The sequence below is a fragment of the Hippoglossus hippoglossus genome, chromosome 6, assembly GCF_009819705.1.
Source record: "Hippoglossus hippoglossus isolate fHipHip1 chromosome 6, fHipHip1.pri, whole genome shotgun sequence".
Taxonomy (NCBI): domain Eukaryota; kingdom Metazoa; phylum Chordata; class Actinopteri; order Pleuronectiformes; family Pleuronectidae; genus Hippoglossus; species Hippoglossus hippoglossus.
Window position 1 is genome coordinate 9,850,836 of NC_047156.1, and position 19,103 is coordinate 9,869,938.

General features: G+C 41.5%; 2 protein-coding genes across 3 annotated transcripts; both read left to right on the plus strand.

The window, feature by feature from the left end:
* Nucleotides 1–16: 16 nt before the first annotated feature.
* Nucleotides 17–6,119, plus strand: prpf18 (PRP18 pre-mRNA processing factor 18 homolog (yeast)). Of its 2 annotated transcripts, XM_034588115.1 has the most exons (11): nucleotides 43–218; nucleotides 1,314–1,391; nucleotides 1,629–1,655; nucleotides 2,715–2,819; nucleotides 2,918–3,031; nucleotides 3,195–3,341; nucleotides 3,964–4,032; nucleotides 4,307–4,447; nucleotides 4,531–4,602; nucleotides 4,693–4,848; nucleotides 5,323–6,119. In XM_034588115.1, the coding sequence occupies exons 1-11, from the start codon at nucleotides 153–155 to the stop codon at nucleotides 5,401–5,403; spliced, it is 1,056 nt and encodes a 351-aa protein (XP_034444006.1). In that variant the 5' UTR covers nucleotides 43–152; the 3' UTR covers nucleotides 5,404–6,119. The 2 variants fall into 2 exon arrangements, with proteins under 2 accessions (XP_034444007.1, XP_034444006.1); XM_034588116.1 differs by lacking the exon at nucleotides 1,629–1,655 and having other exon boundaries at nucleotides 17–218.
* A 3,421-nt stretch (nucleotides 6,120–9,540) lies between these two features.
* si:dkey-234i14.6 lies at nucleotides 9,541–18,665 on the plus strand. The gene is made up of 5 exons (XM_034588819.1): nucleotides 9,541–10,349; nucleotides 12,729–12,905; nucleotides 15,186–15,395; nucleotides 16,841–17,054; nucleotides 17,586–18,665. Exons 1-5 carry the CDS (start codon nucleotides 9,879–9,881, stop codon nucleotides 17,762–17,764), a joined length of 1,251 nt encoding a protein of 416 aa, XP_034444710.1. The 5' UTR covers nucleotides 9,541–9,878; the 3' UTR covers nucleotides 17,765–18,665.
* The last annotated feature ends 438 nt before the right edge of the window (nucleotides 18,666–19,103 follow it).

A 19,103-nucleotide genomic window follows, 5' to 3' on the forward strand; every position in this document is an offset into this window, starting at 1 on the left:
CCACCGGGCGACTCTTATACTGAAATGCAGCATTCAGGGGGTTTGAAGTGTACTTCCGGTGTAAGTGTGTCGTCGCTAGCACCGCAGCTACTGTTTGTTCCAGCGGTTCTTTGTGGAAATAGAGAAGTAACGACCGACATCACAGTTCAGACATGGATATACTGAAAGCTGAAATCGCAAGGAAGAGGAAACTCCTCGAAGAAAATCAGCTCGTTGACGTGAGTCGCTGATTCACCCCTTTGTGTTTGTTAGCCTGTTAGCCTCGTTGCTAATGTTGAGAAGCAATAACTTTGCTCAGGAAACTCGAATTGCAGTTTTTTTTTCTGAACACTTTTCTACAGAGACGAACTTTACTGAACCTCGCGATCGATACAAGATGAAGTAAATGTTTTTAATTCACTAAAATAAAACAACATGTTAGTAGATTCTCACCGTGTTGGTTGATCATCTTTAACGTCAACTTCAGGGTAAATGGGAGTAAAACTACTACGAGGCCTTTGGGATTATACACATTTATGTAACAATATAGTTATATCTTCACTTAATTACATTTATGAACAAATTATTTTAACTAACAACACACAAATCCATGCGTTGCTCTTGTCCTTATTGAATAGATCATTCAATTAATCGCAATGTAGAATTTGGATTAAGCTTGTGAATCCCACTCAAAAGTTTATTGGAGTCTGGAGTTTGCAAACTTAGAGTCCAGGCAGTGAAACAAGAGAGGAGGTGAAGGTTAGAATTATTTTTATAAACACTCGTGTATCAGTTTGAGTTATCTGCTCTGCCTCAAAGGAGACTTCAGATCAAGGTTATGTTACAGAATGATATAGTGTGGCTGTCAGTGATGTAGCAGGGATTTGACCCCATGTGCTACAGTGACCTGACACAAGGACAGGCTGCCAGAGTCCAGACCTTCACTCAGTAGAAATGCCTGTCAACAAGACATCATAAGAATATGGCTGAAGTGAAGCAGCTCTTTTGAGGAATGTTGTGCAGGTCTGATCCTCAACTATAGTAAACATTTATTTTAGGATGTCTCTCCCAGGGTTTGGTCAGTTATTTTAAGGGTTCCTATCTTTTTTAACATCCACGTGCCTGTTTAAGGCATGTATTAAATACATCTGTGTGTTTTGTGCATTATTAGATTTTTAACATTGTATTTGTCTGCACTTCTGACTTGGATTATATTTTATGACCGATTAATTCAGAAAACCAGGTTCATTGTACAGTGGTTCACCGTTTTGTCCTTGTCACAGTATATATACAATGCCCTGAAAAAATCTAACTAACTGTCCCTCTGTCCCCAGGACTCCAAAAGGTACTTCAAGAGGTCGGATCTTGCTCGGAAGGAACAAGAAGATTACTTCAAAAGATGTGGATATAAGGTTGATACCCGTCACTGTCTGTCTACTCTCACTGTCACACATAGATGCATAAATCACTTCAATGCCTTTAGTTCTTCAGTTCAGTTATTATATCATATTTAGTCAGTCTAATACTCTGAATAAACCGTTCGTAAATGAAATAAAGTCAGGCACTGCTGCTCAGGTGAACATTAGTGTTTGTATCTGTGTTTATTGTGCTGTTTTTTCCCAACCTGCCTCTGCTGCCTGCATCTGTAGGTTCAGAGAGAGACTCCCGAGAGCCAGGTATGGGAATGCACAGTGAAATGAGCAAACAGGATGCATGACAACGTACAGTGAGAACACACTGTGTCCCAAAAGCTTCTGCTTCCATGGCATCCTTTTTGTTAGATCATTTACTGAAGCCAGTGAGCCTCCAGAAATAAAACAAATTCTGATGTCTGCTGGCTGGGCTTGTTAAACTGGTAATTTTGAAAATGTATTTAAATCCTCCAAAAAATTATTTAATCATATGTGTAATTGTTATCAGAGTCAGCATATACGTACTACTCCATAGCAAGGCAACAAAGAAAGGAAGCCACAAAGCCAGAGTGGGACACAGCTACGGTGTGGATTTCAGCATGGGATTTTGAATGGATATTAAAAAATATATTTCTGTTGTCAACCTGTGTCTCTTTTTTTGCACATAATCTGTGACAGCAGCTTCAGTAGCTCTAATATTTCGGCCAACTTTGAGTTTTCCTTGGTTTTGTTTAACTAGTCTGCATTGCATTGTAACAGTCGCTCTATTGAAAACTGCATTTCTGTTCCATTTTGTGCAAGACCTAAGATGTCTAACTTATTAAGCTATGCTCATGCAGTATGCTGTGTTTATTGGAGCCAGGGCCATTGTTACTTTGGAAGGCGTGTTGTCGTCAGTTTCTGTGGGTTCTTTTAGATTGTGTTGCTTAAGCCACAATCTAAGAGTGTCAGGATGCATGTGCCTAAAATCGCATGACCTAATAGTATACTTTGAGTTTCTTTGTTGCAAAAAAATAACTTTTTGCCTGTATTTTGGCTTTGGGTGGTACACCAGCATTCAAATTCCTCTAAATGGATGTTATGAGGTTTATATGATATTCAACATGCTTGCTTTGATTGGTGAATTATTCAGTCTTGTCTTCATTGAAGAACTACATGTATGTACAGTTAAGTATTGTTTCATGAAGACATGGCAGTTGCTTTTACATATCTGAGTTGTGTTTCTTTCTTTTGCATTGGAGCAGAATGAAAAAATCTTTTGATATTATGTCTACATCCCTCCAATAACATCAGTATATCTGTTTCCTCCATGTTTCCCTGAAGATTGATAAGGATAAGGAGGAAGATGAGCCATCCAGCCCAGCAACCCCAGTTTTAGAAATGGAGCTAACAGAAGAGAAGCTGCCGATGACACTGTCACGACAGGAAGTGAGTAAATATGTATAATGCAACACTTACCTCTGAGCATTTTTCATTCCACGTCACATTATGTATTATTGAATATGTCTTTTGCTGTGTTTATGTAGGTAATTCGCCGGCTCAGAGAAAGAGGTGAACCAATTCGAATGTTTGCAGAGTCTGACTACGATGCCTTCCAGAGACTCAGGAAGATTGAGATTCTGACCCCAGAAGTGAACAAGGTACGAATATGGTTGGAAACCAGTGTGAGGGTCCGGACAGAAATTCACACTGTATTCACCTCTACTTTGGAAAATTACATACACTACCATTCTATAAGCTGTCCGGAATTTTGCTGATCAACGCTCCTTTGCTCCTTGTATTTGCTGCTTTCTTTATGTTCAGGGCTTGAGGAACGATTTGAAAGCAGCCATGGACAAGATCGACCTGCAGTACCTGAATGAGGTTGTTGGAGGGACAGAGGCAGGAGAAGTGGACACACAGCATGACCTGAAAGTACATGAGGAAAACACCACTATAGAAGAACTGGAGGTACGTTGAGCAGTTAACTGTCACGTGGAGGAATGGGTCTCCTGTCGTTAAATAGTTTAGTTAAAGTCAGTTCAAGCTATGAGTAATTTGAGTAATAAATACTTTTGTACTTTTAAATAAACTCTCACTGAGGTACAAAATCCCTTTCCAGCCGGTGTGTCCATAGTCCAGCCCACGGGCCAACCGTGACCTCATTTTAAATGATCTGTTTAATCTCTCAAAGTTTACAATACGTGGCCTGCTACTCTATATTGATTAATCCAGAACGATCACTTTGCGTTTTTTATTTTCACCTCATGATGGCAGCACTATTCTACAGTTTGTAGACATGCACCTTGTAGATCCTACTTGATGGGTGACTACAAACTGTCGTATGGGTGGAATAAATGCAGGTGAAATAACACTTTTCATAAATCACAAATGAAACAGGCAATTGGCATTTCTTGACATTACCAAGCATAATTCATCAGTGAATAACCTGCACTGAATGGGGGGGGGGGAGTGAAACATGCTAGCGTAGCCTCCCAGCAGCTCGAGGTCATTGATCTCGAGTAAATCATTATCTGTTTGTAAATCAAGGTTATGGTTTATTTTGCTCTCTAATATTGAAAATCTCCTCCAGGCTCTTGGTAAGACTCTGGGAACCGGAGACGATCTTGGAGACCAGGAACTTATTGACAAGTTTTTGAGGGTAAGACCAAAAACCTCATGCTCTGCCTTTGATCTAGAAGGAGCTGTTGGATAATTGAAATTCATGTTGTTTTTCATTTAGTTATATTATTGTTTTTCTTATTTTTGTTTATTAAGAAATATTTGACCGTTGAATTAATTTTCATGATGGGACATTTTTTGTGATGTACAATATGTTACAAGTCAAGAGTCTGTCAAAATCAAGTGGTCGTCACTGTTACGATTTTTGGTAATATTTTTCCTTAAAGACAGATTTTTTTTTTGTTGTGTTCCAGTTTCTTCTTGGAGTTTGGGCCAAGGATCTGAACAAACGAGAAGACCACGTGAAGCGCAGTGTTCAGGGCAAGCTGGCCAGTGCAACCCACTCACAGACCGAGTCTTATCTCAAGCCTCTCTTCAGGAAACTCAGGAAGAAGGTATAGTGTTTGAGCAGACTAAAGCAAGATGTGAGTTTTCATGCTAGAGTCTTGAATGATTCTAATTTCTCTTTCTCTTTTAGAATTTACCCGCTGACATCAAAGAGTCAATCACAGACATCATTAAATTCATGTTGGAGCGAGAATACGTCAAGGTGTGTTGAGTATTTGATCACAGTCGTCTCTTAATTATCAAAAATCGACTTCCCCGTGTTATAATCAGTTTGCATCTTTTTTTTCTCAAGGCAAATGATGCCTATCTGCAGATGGCCATCGGAAATGCGCCCTGGCCTATTGGTGTGACCATGGTGGGTATCCACGCCCGTACTGGACGAGAAAAGATTTTCTCCAAGCATGTGGCGCACGTTCTCAACGATGAGACGCAAAGAAAATACATTCAGGTGAGACTCTGACATCCATTACTACAAATGGCATCAAAATCCTGATTTAAGTGGGATTATTTCTATATGATTACTTTTTCAGGATATTGACTCTCATCAACCTTATTAAATCAAATACAAACTAATAAACATGACAAGATCCTCATACTGACATGTAGTGATGATCAATAGACATCATGTAATCATGCTTCAAAGTTACAGTATATGTCCACATATTTCTATAATAATAAATGTGGAATTAAGGTCTAAAACTAAGCCTGATATGTTGCCTGTGAATTAATTTAATTTATGTTGAAAAAGTTTCCACCTCTGCCAACAAAAATTTACCAATATTTGATGAATTTATAGCGTAACTACCTCATCCTGTTCCCGTCTATAGCACGAATTCTGCTACATTTTGAATAATTTACAATGTTTTGCTCATTTTAGTCAAAGTTGAGCTTTCTCACCTTGTTTTTATTTTTCTCACTACAGGGACTGAAGAGGCTGATGACCATCTGCCAGAAACACTTCACCACTGTTCCATCAAAGTGTGTAGAGTACAATGCTCTTTAACTTGTACGAAGCACGTCTGTAACAGGTCTATTGTATCACTGTCCGAAGTGGTAATTTTTCACTGCAGCTCAGTTAGGGGTTCTGGCCTGATTGAAGTGTTGTTGAGGCAGAACCTTGTATATCAGAGGCTTTCAAGTGCATATGCGTTTCACAGGAAAAGTGTGTAATTTAAATAGAACTGTAATATACAGTCATAAAGATTCAGACTCCTTTTCCAGTAGTTCACTTGAAGAACTTGTCAGATTACATGGAAAAGATCTAACACCCCTGGACTCTATTTAGATTTGTCCTCGTGAACTACTGGAAAAGCTGGTGTACATGTCATGCCAATGAAGTCATCAGTCCTCCTGGGAACATATATGTTTATGTCTGAGGAGCCGGAACCATTTCTTAAGAACTATTAAAATGTAAAGGGGTTAATTTTATTTACTGCTCTTGCTTTCGGCTTTAACATGATAATACTTTTACTACAGATTTTTCAAAGGTTTGTTTTCATGATGTTGTAAAAGTGAAGTGTCATTTGCCAGGGTAGCTCCTGTAGTGCAAGTTTTATAACACCTGAGATAGTACAGTTCTTAACACTTAGTTGTCATGCTATCTCCACTGCAGTCAATTCTATGTGCGTGTTTGAGTTGTCATGTTTTCAGCTGATAATGAAACCTATCCATGTGTCTCTATACAATCTCTGTGAGAAAATAAAGTCTTGTCAAATACCAGCAACAGTCCTGACAGTAATTTGAATGCAGTGTGAGAAGTTAATTTTCCCTTTCAATATAAACTTTGTTTCTTTATTATCAATCTTGGCTCTCTTGTCCTCTGCAGCTGGGCTGCTGAATGGCTCCGTTTTAAACACCACAGTTTTCTTGAAAATGTGTCGATAGGAACACAGTTTGTAATTAAGGTCTCTCCTCAGCAAATGTGCCAAGACATGCTTCAGTTAAAATTTTGATTGCCCACTATGAGACTTAAGAATTCATTAAGAACGCACTTGTCAGATCAAAATACGCAATTAAGGAATCATTGTGCTATTATGTGCTCTACTGGGCAGCTATTGGGAAATAAACTAGATTTGCAGCCACTGATTATTGGTGGAAACCTTCCAGTAGGGTGCTAAGATGGCAACATCCAGTGTCACACACTGACCTTATTACACTGAGTAACCATGGTGATGTGATCTGGTCATAGTGTGTTCTCGGCTGCCTGAACCCACGTCACTGCAGTTTCAGTCTGTGGGCTCTGAACACGTCACTACTCGAGACTCAGCTGGACAGGATGACGGCTGGCAGAGCAAACACCATGAACCAGTGTAGGATTTTCCACTTTCACCAGCCGCATCTAACTCGCAGTGCAAGAAAACAGCAACAGATAAACACTGGAACTCAAGAGCAACAGAATGACCCGATGAGAAGTCGTTTCATTTGTCCAGCCACGGAGGCATTTCTCTGTCTGCCCTTGAGATGAAGTGCACCAAATATTTTGGCTGTTGTCCAGTCTAATCTGTTGTTAGTGTTAGCTGTGACGTCTGCTCTGCCCGAGGCCTTGAAATGATCATCCAAAGTATTTGCAGTTCATTCAAAATGAACAGGAGACTTCCTTGTGTGTTATCACACCTGGGGGGTCGTTGAGTTCAGTTCTCTCCCAGAGCCGTGGTATGTCCAACAGAGAGGATGTTTATTTGAGTTGGACATCTGGGAAAAATCATTATGAAACCACAAGATTAATTTGGAGATCGTAACAGTTACTCCGGTGCATAGTAGAGCAGTGGAAGAGGAACTGTATAAATGATTGAATGAATGAAACGACCTCAACACAGGGAACGAGAAACCAATCGCAGTGCTCAAGCAGATATCAGAGTGATCCCTCCAAAACGTTTAGCTCCTAACGCTGATGCACCTTGTATCAGACTAGCTGCTGTGCTTCTGTGACACCCTGCCCTCTCTGCCCTCTCTTCAATCTGTAAACAAGATGCACTCACACATGCTAAGTCGCCATCTCCGTCCCTTGAGTGTCCTCTTCATTTCACCTCAGCTTGTTCAAACACACAGAGAGGGTGTACAGACTGCAAACTAAATCTGTAAACTCTCCCGGCGAGTGACCCCCCCACTCCCTGTAGTACATGGATATACTAGTACAAAGCCGCATGAACTCCCTGACAACAATGAGGGTTTGTGTTCATTGTGTGGAGGCCTAATGTTTTTTTCCTCTCTAATGACCTCAGACCTATGCACAGCCCCGTTACTGAGCTGTAAGATGTGAGCAAGCTGATAAAGACCCGCTCTCTATGCTCCTTTTGTTCGGGCGTAGGATTGTGTCAGAGCGGGATGTGTGAGGGTTCCGCTCAGTGTCATTAACACATTCAAATCCTGAGGCTTCGTGGATGGATTATCTCCATAGCCCCTTTGTAACTGCATAAATTAACACGCTGATGTGGAAATCAAAGCAAAAGTGTTGCTCAGATGTGCAATTGTTTTCTGCTGTATTATCTCACCGGGCATTATGTCAGGAAGTATTCTAGGTATCCATCCATTATTTAAGCTGGATACAGATGTATCATACATGCAAAACAAATGGAAGTGGACTCTATTTTGACCAAACCGTGCTTTCAGCATGAAGATGACAGTTTAGTTCCACAAAGTGATCATTGGAATATTTCAGCTCCTGGCTTTGTTTCCTCTCCATTCTTTTCCATGAAAAGGCCTCGTCTGTGGTTGCCGGCCAGCTCGCAGGTCTTTGCTGTAATTAGAGCTTCATTTCTCCTTTCACCTGGACTGTCTGAGCAGTATCATAGTTGCTAGGCACCTGAGCAGAGGTGGAAACCAAGGTGGAAAGCAGAATGTATCAAACCAATATGACCACCTCTCTCTCTCTCTTTTCTCTCTCTCTCTTTCTATGTGTGTGTATATGCTCTCTTCACTTTCTCCAAATCCTTGGCAATTTAAATTGATATATGGATTCATGCACTTTTCTTTTTAATAGTCAGATGCAGTGATGAATAACCTGTATGAACCTCTGTCTCCTGTGAAGACAAACCTCATGCGAAGAGTCATTTAGATAAACTGATGACATCACCGCCTGGGAAATTGACTTTTTTATTGGGCTCTAATGGGGCTCAAAGGTCAGCACTATAATTAAAATGCAAAATCATTTAATGGATGGGATGCATTGAGGTTTTTAGGAGAGGAGTGATGGGGAATGTCTATAATTTCTATGAGAGAACATGACACCAAATAATATCCATATGTAAAAAAAATCAATTAATTTTGTCTGCTCCTTTATTTGTTAACTTTATGTAAATGAGCCCAAACCATCCAGAGGTATAGTGAGGTCCTTCAGTAGTAATAAGGCAGCAGCACTGTAAAAAATAGCAGCACAGAAATACATATTTTCATACAAACTGGCCTTGTCCTCTGAGGAGCCATCATCATGGTGAAGTGACCACACGGTCACTGCTTCCTTTTCTTTCAAAGGAAAGAAAAAGGAAATGGATCCGTAATGGTCAGACTCAATTGAAATTGAACTGAATGGCACAGAGGGAACAGTGGAGATTAATGTGAAGCTGCTTATCAGCAGATGTGATTTGTGGAAACATGAACCAGCATCTCTTGTCCTCTGGCTTTTTTTTCTCTTTATCTTTCGTCTGCTATTTTTGTGTAAATCTGTGAACCTTCATCATCCAATTCAGTTCCCAAACTGAACATTGATCACAGGAGTAGATGTCTGTACACTTTGTGATTGATTGTAGGTTTACTGTGGTGCTGCCATGTGTGAGTACTTATATCTTTTTGAGCATAGATTTCGATGGTCCTCACTTAAGGGCTTCTAGAGCATTAACATTTGCTTTTAGGGTTAGAATTAGGTTTGGGTTAGTGTCCTCAGATGGAGGATAAAAGTACAGTGTGTGTGTGTGTGTGTTTGTGAGAGAGACACAGATAGAGAGAGAGAGACAGTTAAATCGACCTCTCTTTTTTTAGCATCAGAAAATCAATAGTTTCTCAGAGTAAAAACAAAGCACATGTCCATTCCCTGCAGTTTGCATCTATTGGATTTTAGAAAAGGAGACATACCTATATAGGTGTAGGCATGTGATTAAAATAAGTCAATATATATCATATCTTAATTATAGTTTTTACATACAATAGAACTATATAGTTTTCCATTGACTTTCTGAAGTCCTGGCACTAGCCAAACATGACAGCTGAGGGGTCTTTACACTGCTCACCCTCCGGACTCATCTCACTGTAGGCTGGACCATAAAATGAGAGAGAGAGAGAACGAGAGAGAGAGTCCAGCGTGCAGCAACAACTCAACTTGCAGAGGAGGGATGTGGCAGACCTCAGCTGGTGTGCGTGTGCACGGATGTAAACCCTCCTGCTGTCGCCAAGTGAACGCACAGATGACGAGAGGACGCTGGGCTGGCGGATAGAGGAGCCCACACACAGCTCCACACACACCACAGTGTCATCTCTGCTGGAGCTATGGACGCGCTGCAGGCGGAGCATGCTGGAGAGAACCCGGAGGAAAAGTACCGCGCTCTGGCCTATGACACGGCTCTGAGCACCCTGGTGGCGGTGGCCGTGTACGTGGTGGTGAAAGTGAGCCTGGACGGCATCAGACAGTGGCGAGCCCGGATCTCGGTGCTCGTCGTGGGCTCGGGACCCGTGGGGCTGACGGCCGCGTTGGTCGCTGTCCGCTCCGGGAAGGTGCTGAAACTGACCGTGCTGGATGAGCGGTACCGGAGCGCGCTGCTGTGCCGGCCCCAGCAGATCGCGCTGGATCCCCGAAGCGTGAAGTTCCTGCTGGGACTCGGGGTGGACTTTGACAACATGGAGGGCTGCTGGCACGACGAGCACTTCTTCACCAGGATAGGCGTGTTTCAGGAGTACCTGCTGAGCATCCTGGAGCAGAAGAAACAGAAGGTGGAGGTGAAGGTGCAGCTGGGAACCAAGGTACAGCTTTTCTCTCCGATAACATCTCACACGCTTATGATTCAGTTAAGATTCATTACTGACAATAACTCCTAAATTCATTTGTCATTACTGCTCTCTTCATCTCTATCTGACATATTTCTTGTGTACAAATACTTTAAACATTGACACACTTTTCCATTATGTTACAAACTGTTTCTTCTAATCAATGTGCGTCCTGGGAGAGGGATCCCTCACATGTGGCTCTCTGAGGTTTCTACGTTTTCCCCCCTGTTAATATATTTTTTTGGTAGTTTTTCCGTACTCTTGTTGAGGGTTAAGGGCAGAGGATGCCACACCTTGTTAAGCCCTATGAGACAAATTGTGATTTGTGAATATGGGCTATACAAATAACATTTGATTGATTGATTGATTTAAATGGTATGCATGTAACAAGTGTTGTATCAGCTCAACACAATGTTTTAAACAAGCTGCAAAGAGGTAAATAATCCCCATGCTCTATTCTCAGCTTTACATACTGTGTTGTACAGGTTACATTTTCTTTCAAACTTAAATTGATTTCATGCAAAGCCACCGATCTGGAAATGATGTGTGATCACTTTGTAGAGAGGAGACACTAACACCAGCTCATCTTGTAATGGCTTTCATAATCTGATCCTCCCTGAGTTACAGCGGTCAAAGAAAAGAGGGCTGTCCGATGGATCAGCAGTGATGGTGACAGAGATGTCTGGTCTCCTCCATCTCTTATGTGAACCTGGCCCAGGCTTTCTCTAGCTCACTCCTTCCTTTTCTGACATTTGAAAAGCCTTTTGAGTTTTTTGTGTTGCTTTCAACATGAGCCACTTTGCCCTTTAAAACACCCGAAAGAGATTTATACTCAGTTTGCCTGTTCACAGTTTACTAGCCTTCTTCAGGAGCAAGCCATTTAACACTTGGCTTTCTGCAGATCTATTTTTCTTATGAACAGAGATATATATGTAGGTATGATATTATATAATTCCTCCAAAGCTTCTCCTCATACGACATTGTATAATATTAGACTGAAAGCGGACTCATCAGTGGAAATAACCTGTTATGTAAGCTGACCTCAAACCGGAGGACATTTAGGCCATGTGAGATGTAAAAGACTGAATTTTAGTAAACACTTTCCAATCCAAGCGTTTTACAGCATCGAGTAACACATATTTAAAATTGTAATCCTGTTTGATCTTAACATGATTCCAGAAAGGTATATATTAAGGGCATCACCTGTATCATAGTGTGTTCAGGCAGATACACGATTTTCAGATATCAGACTAATGTTGATCGAAGCATGATGATAAAATAACAGATGCTGTCCCTGTCTTATTAAAAAGTTAAGTTTATTAGATACCCATCTCTGTGGAGGCCCAATAACATCACATTAAGCCTCTCTCCTCCAGCCCAACTTCCACTATAGGACAAAGAAACCTCTAACAGAAAAACAATGACTCAATGCTTAGTGAATATTTGTTTCATTGCTGGGAACCAGAGTCAAGACTATTTTCATCCCTGCTCCATTAAACTTGAGCCAAAGCGTCACTGAGGATATTGAGACAGGGTTTTTATTGAACTTTGTTTTTTTTTCCTACCATCAATTATACAGCAGTAAACATAACTAACTATTAGCTGTACACTTTTATGTTGCTACTCTTCTCTCTGCTGTCATCCCTGTTATATGTAGCTAACCTCCCTACTATCCACCAGACTTCATGAGGTGGAAGACAAGGTCAAGAGGATCTTTGATCACAACAAACTTCAGTTTCGTTCAGAGTCTCTGCCAAGTTCTCCATTTCCTCTTGAGTAGACAGGACACTGGTGTTTGATTACTTTTTTTCCCCCCTCCAAAGATCTAAGCATGTAAAATCACCTGTTCGCTGCAGTCTGAATGGATTAAATTTAGATATCTGTGGCTCTGAGCCCTTACAGACCCTGCTAAGGCCCCTTTTTATTCTTCCTTTCCCCCTGTCAGTCTGTCCCCACCTCACTTTGTCCTGCTCTTTCTTGTCCTGTGCACAGACAAGTGCCTGGTGTTTAACTGAGGGGCAGCGGTGCACACACAGGCATAATAATAAATCTCTGTGAGAGACGCACTGCTGCTAAGACAAGTACAGCCTCTGGAGTACATTGTAACAGCTTGTATGGGGATAATACAATACAGCCCATATGTCTCTCAAATTAATAGACAGTGGTAGAAAAATAAATCAAATCCTTAATAATACTGAACAAACATCCCCAATAACACCCACCAGTTTTGCTCCAGCACAGTAAATGCATGTTGTTACGTTCTTCTTCTATTAATAGCTTGACCCCTTTTCATATGAAACCATGAAAACAATCGTGTTTTTTTTTGTTTGTTTGTTTTTCTTCCTGTTGTTTTAGTTCACTGAGGAATACCTGCGCCGCATCCCTCAGACTGACTGGCCGAGTGTGATCGTGGTGGCTGACGGGTCGTGCGGTGACTCGTGTTCGGTGCTGGGCATCAGCTCCGACTACACCGTGGATTCCTGCCATGGCTATGGAGCTAATGCAACAATAGAGAGACTAGACCAGAGACAGGTCATTGCACGTGCACACACACATGCACGCACACATGCACATTTAACAGATGCATACACTCATGTGCACACACTGAGGCAATAATCAAATGTTTGCCGTTGGAAAGAATGAAGAGAGTGGAAACAGGATATTGCAGTGAAGGTGACTTTATTCGGCCTCATAAAGCTGATCAGAGCAAACAGTGACGTGGACCTGCCAACAGCAGCTGAGCACAATATCGGGTTTCTCATATAAACAGCCAGATTTCCGCTGGCAGGCTGTTTGGTCCTGTCACCGTCAACCCTGGCAACATTTTGATTTACTCATTGAATCTGATGGAGGCAGGCGATGACCATGATAAAGCTCTGGATTCATTACGTCCCCCTGCTCAGACTCATGATCTGTCCCCTGGTGTGAATATGAATGACGATATCAACACCTCAGCTGCACTGTTTTTCACACGGTGCATCAAAGGTCATTTGTTATTATATAGGCAGATGGTTCCTTGAATGATGACTCGGTGTCACTGCAAGATCCATAAAAGACTGAGTAGATAAATAAGAGACATCTCCACAGAGTAATCGCCTCTAAAACTGCCCCTGAAATAATTTAATTAATTATTTCTTTGACTGTGTAATATTATATCAGCTTTAGATTACGACATAAAATAGAAAATGAACCAAGAAATGTGTGATATTTGGAATATGGTTTACAACAGACCAATCGCCCTCTGATGATGAATCAGCCTCTGGGGGCAATGGCCGATATTTTGGGGCTTCCTGTGTAGACAGCAGATATCCGAGCCAAGACTCCGTACACGTCTATAGTCCGACTAGTTTCTCTTTTCACACAAGTCGAACGTTTCTCCACACAAAACCCAAACCGGATTACTTTTTTGTAGGTGTTTCGTGTCCAGGAGACATTTTGACTAATCTCTATAAACAGCTGTCTGAATATGATTGCAGATAAATTGAAAAGCAAGATGAATTTTCTGCTTTCCACACGGACTGTTGACCTGCGGGCAATCGAAGCCTGCTCAAACGTGATTGGTGACACTAGAGATGAAAACCAGACTCTTGTCCCTCACCTACAGATTCTGCACATTCACATGCAGAATCTGTTTATAGAGGTTAATAACAGACAGGCAGCCTTTGGTCGCCTTTTACTGGCAGGAGACAAATGATATTTACAGCAGTGGCCTGCTCCTCAGCATTAACCATCTGTATAGAATTACTTATGTTGATGACAGGTGGGTTTTAGGATTATATACAGTGATAATCTGTCCTACAGGGAAGATTAATTTGGAGAAATAATCACGTTGAGGTGAAAAAATCCCCAGGCTAATATCTAACCAATACTGAACACAGATATCATCTTCCTTGCTGTTTTATGCCACCATAACCATTGATATCACATTCTCTTCTGTGCCTGTGTGGCTGCCTTTTATTGGCCCCCTGTCTCTGTGACTGTTTCCTGTAGTGATTGAATTTACCCCTCAGGATATGATCTGGTCAGGCCCCGCCGTCCCTTCCATCCCAGTCTGCGCTCCGTTCCCTCGCTCGTCTCCCTCGGCTGCACTAACCACTGTTTCATCTCACGTGGCTGGTTTGTGACATTAAAAAGGAAATTGATCAATTCTGGCTCGAGGGGAAACGGGCCAGTCGATGCCAGATTGAGCCACTGAATAAAAAAACAAGCCATTCTTAATCTCCACTCAAGTGACAACAGCCCCACAGGCAGGAACCGTGTGTAGGTAATGTCCAATGTGTTTTTACCACAGACGCATCATATGGTGCATGTATGTTATGAAGTAGACCGGCTGTGAAGATATATTGCTCATGCCTAAGTGATGATATCAAAACTGATGGTCACTGATTGTCCCTGAATATTTTTACCACATCTAAAAATATTACCTCCGCTAAGGACGTTATGTTTTCACCCCTGTTTGTTTGTTTGTTTGTTTGTTTGTTTGTAAGCAAGATTACACAAAAACAAAACGATGGATTTCCATGAAACCTGTATGGGTCAGGGAAGAAGCCATTAAATTTGATCCTTTCTTTAACTTAACGAGAGTCATTTACATTTACATTTTAACAGTTTTCCCAGGGAAATTCATGGGTCCTGGTGAAAAAACAATCAGGCCAATTTAGGGAACTAATATCTATGAGTGTGTGAAATTTGGTGCAGGTCAATTCAATTTAAGACGACTGTCTGGCCTTGCCGGACGTATGACCGTACCGAGGGCCATTCTAGTTTACTATAGCATCTCCCCCGTCCTTCTGCCCTCTCTCATAACCTCAGGTACCCACTCCTGAGATCCGTGCCCACAGTCTCTACTTTGACCTGTCAGCTTACGGAGTGGAGGCCCTCCGAGAGCACCGAAACCCCACCACCAAGCCCGGCTTTCACCTGAAGATCTACGGCACCTTCAGAAACCGCTACATGGCCCTCGTCTGCGCCACATCTGACACCAAGATGGTTCGCTTCCTCAGGCACACGGCCAACTCTTCTGTGAGGCTCTCCATAAAATCTTTTTTTCAAAGCTTTCAAGTGCTGCTCACTGTCATTGATGAGGTGTGAAGGATGTGAAGCTGTGTTTCCATGTTAACTCCAAAGTGGCCACGGCGCCGTGATTCCATGCATATTCCTCACCTTTCATTTAGCAAGTGGCCTTTGCCTGTAATATTGTGGGAGACCGTGAGTGTCTGTGTGTGTCTGCGTATGCATGTGTGAGTGATTGTGTGTGTGTTTTCAAGTCTGTGGACCTACTTGAGTATAAGAGTGTCTGAGTCAAAGAGAGATAGGAGAAGAAAGTAGACCTCCCCAGTGTGTGTGTGTGTAGAAGCCATCTGCACCCTGCTGTTACACATCAGTGAACAAACGGAGGGCGGCATTATTCCTTCCTGTACTGAACACCAGGCGGCTGGTGTTTGATTTAATCTCTCTATGTTTCCATGTGAAGTACACAGCTCTGATGATGTGTAGCCTGTAGCCACAGTCTGCAGCGTAGTACTCACTCACAGGTTTGAGGCGAAACCATCCTTGGAACGCGAGTTGCTATGTGGGCGGCCATTCAGATGCACTGTTACTTGGTAACAGATGACTGTGCAAGTATGGGTCGAAGAAGAGCAGAGCAGAGAGACGGAGCCAGAGACGCTGTTGTCACTCAATACCCACAATTACTGTGGAAGAAATGAGGAGGCACGAAGCAACGCGAGGACACATTTTCATCCCCAGCTTTCGTACTGCAACGTGAAAAGATAACTTTCTTTACAGAGTCATCACAGATGGTAAAATGAACAGCATATACCTTATAGTACGTGATTTAAAGATGAACTTTAGCACTGCAGCTAATGATTATTTGTGTTATTGATAAATCTTATTATTATATCCTTGAGTATTCAGTTAAATGTTTCATGTATTAAAAAGACAAAAATGCATCACATTTCCTCAAAGCCCAAAACAACGCCTGCAAATTTCTTGGTTCACCCCACCCACACTTAAACAGCATAATCTATGCAATGTTATATCATGTGTACCAAGGAGAAGCAGAAGATTATCACATCTCAGCAGCTGGAACCAGAGGAGCTTTTGCATTTGCTTGAAAATAATGATTATTTGTCACGATAGTTGCAGATTCATTTACTGTTGATGAGTCATCTTTATGTTTTTGGGCTCTAGTTTGCATTAGATGTGGGATCAGTTATGATGCAACTTTCCGTGCATCTTTCTCATACCAGTGTTCATCTGAAAATGTTTAATGTGATCAACTTCACAACAAGTATATGTTTTTACAGACTGTTCAGTTATCACAGTTGTAAATACATTGCATTACATTGTACGTTGGTTATCAGAGCCTTCATACGTGTGTGTAAATGTGATCCTATTTATGGGAAGATGATGTCATGGTGAAGTGAACTAAAATGTATTTTAACTGTCCCCGTTTTGTTGTCCAGATCATGAAGAACATTTTCCATCAGTCCTTCAACGCCTACAAGACGGACATCGAGCCTCGTCTCAGCGATGTGACGCACCACCACATGCAGTGCAGCCGCCGTCTCTTTGAGATCCAGCTGTCGCACAGACGCATCAGCGCTGCTTACATTGAGGGGGACAACGTGGCGGTCACTGTGGAGGGGGAGGCAGCACGAGTCCTCAACTTCGACACAGGTACATGTCTGTGAAATACCAGTTATTACATCGCCAAGAATAGAAGGGGACATTCGCCTTAAAGCACAGTGTTGTTTTCCATTATAGTAGCTGAAGGTGAGACGTAACATCAAAGGTCCTTTTAGCTGGAAAACAGAGACCTTTGAATAAATGGAACAGAGTGAGATGCAAATGAAAAGAGAGTATATATCATTTTTATTCATGTGGTGTGTGTGTGTGTGTATTTGTGTGTGTGTCTTTGTGTGTTTTGATGGGAGGGTGACTCATTACTGCACTCAATGGCCTTTCGGCTGTGTTTATGTATATGTGCTGTTGTGTTTTTCATTTCGACCATAACTGTGACTTCAAGGTTATACAGTTCAGTATTTGTCTGTAAAATGGGGAACAGAACTTCTCATTAATATGTGGTGTGCAATACCAAGATACATTTTATTTGATGTGTGTATAATGTCTATTCTTCCTATCCTTCTTTCCCTCTCCTCTCCTCTCCTCTCCTCTCCTCTCCTCTCCTCTCCTCTCTTCATCCTCCAGGTTGTGGGGTAAATCTAGGTATGCGTGGTCTGGAGTCGATGGCGTCGTTCATTTACCAAACAGCCACCGCCGTGGACCAGAACGATATTCTCGAAGCGCTGTCAGCGAAGATGCAGCACTCCAGACAAGTGGCTGAGACCTTCAGACAGACGGGCCTGGCTGAATCAATGTACGAATGAAGCAGAGGGACATCCTGGTGAATGAACACCAACTAGTGGAAAGTGCTGGTGGATCATTGCTGTTTACAACAAATGTTTACAATGAATCACGAGTCTGAAACTGGAACGAACCACTAATGGTTTCCCGCTGAATGCAGCTGAATGAGCAGTGAACAGCTGGATAATGGATGTAAACGTGCCCATAAGTCTTTGTGACGTTCAGTGAATAGATCTGCTCTTAAGGGAGAATAGAAATGGCCACATTTTTCCATATGTGCTCTTCTGCTTTCAGCTTACAAAGCTTGATAATACAGGAAGAGATGTATAAACTCTTACAGCTGCAGTGAAACACTATCGGCTACTTTGAGTGTTAATGCACTGGATTTCTCTCTAAAGTGACTAGTGGGAATGTGGAAACTCTGTGACCTTCATGATTTTCACTACTGTCATCTTCTACTTTTATGAGGGAGGGAAGTGACTTGATTTTCAGAGCTGGTTTAATTTGCTCAGTGGACAATAAGGGAACACACGTGTGGAGTCCGATGACGTGAGGATGCAGCTGCTCCAAAGTTATATCATCGAGCCTTTTGTCTTTTTGTTTGTTCGACAATGTGCTGATAATCGCGATGATTATTTTGTGAGTCATTTGCTGTGGTGGCTTATTTTCTGTGCAACTTTTATAAATGAAGATTTTGTGGCACATTTCCAAAATAAGGGACTGGAACAATAATATGGGGAAACTGTATTATTACAGATTTATATTTATTATTCAAATTTTCACTTTTCTTGTAATCATTTTCTCAAGGTGATCTGAAAGGACAATAGAATCAACCATTATTAAGTATATTATTTCAGATGAAGGGGACTGTGCTGATGACAATGTCCTGCTCCTGTTGAAGTGCCAATAAAGATGAAAACACATGGATTTAATAAGAATGATATGGATCTTTACACGAAACCCTTTCCTTGGTTTAGTCATAGATAACATTTAATAAGTATTTGATATCAAAGTAAAAACAAAGAAAATAGTAAGGTCAGAAAAAAACTAAGGATTTACTTGAATTAACTAAATTTTTACGATATGTATCAAGCTGCTTTTATAATACAATTTTACTGTTTAGCCAGTTACCAATGTAACAGAATTTGGCTTCGTAAATTAAGATAAAATAATGAGTTGGAAAATAACAGACTGAGTTATATGTTATTGAATTTATGTAAGAATATAATTTCCCTGGAAATGTTTCTATTATTACAGTTTTAAAAGCCCTTGTACAGACACAGTTTTGTCCACACACCATTTCCACCCTGGCTGATATGAAGCAGTACTGCCCTCTAGTGGTGTAGTCTGTCAGGTACATCT

Bases quoted from the DNA above. Each gene is read 5' to 3' on its own strand.
- si:dkey-234i14.6 (XM_034588819.1), top strand. From the start codon at position 9,879: ATGGACGCGCTGCAGGCGGAGCATGCTGGAGAGAACCCGGAGGAAAAG. The intron at 10,350-12,728 runs GTACAGCTTTTC...CTGTTGTTTTAG, and splicing joins AGGTGCAGCTGGGAACCAAG to TTCACTGAGGAATACCTGCG. The intron at 17,055-17,585 runs GTACATGTCTGT...TTCATCCTCCAG, and splicing joins AGTCCTCAACTTCGACACAG to GTTGTGGGGTAAATCTAGGT.
- prpf18 (XM_034588115.1), top strand. From the start codon at position 153: ATGGATATACTGAAAGCTGAAATCGCAAGGAAGAGGAAACTCCTCGAA. The intron at 3,032-3,194 runs GTACGAATATGG...CTTTATGTTCAG, and splicing joins TGACCCCAGAAGTGAACAAG to GGCTTGAGGAACGATTTGAA. The intron at 4,448-4,530 runs GTATAGTGTTTG...TTTCTCTTTTAG, and splicing joins TCAGGAAACTCAGGAAGAAG to AATTTACCCGCTGACATCAA.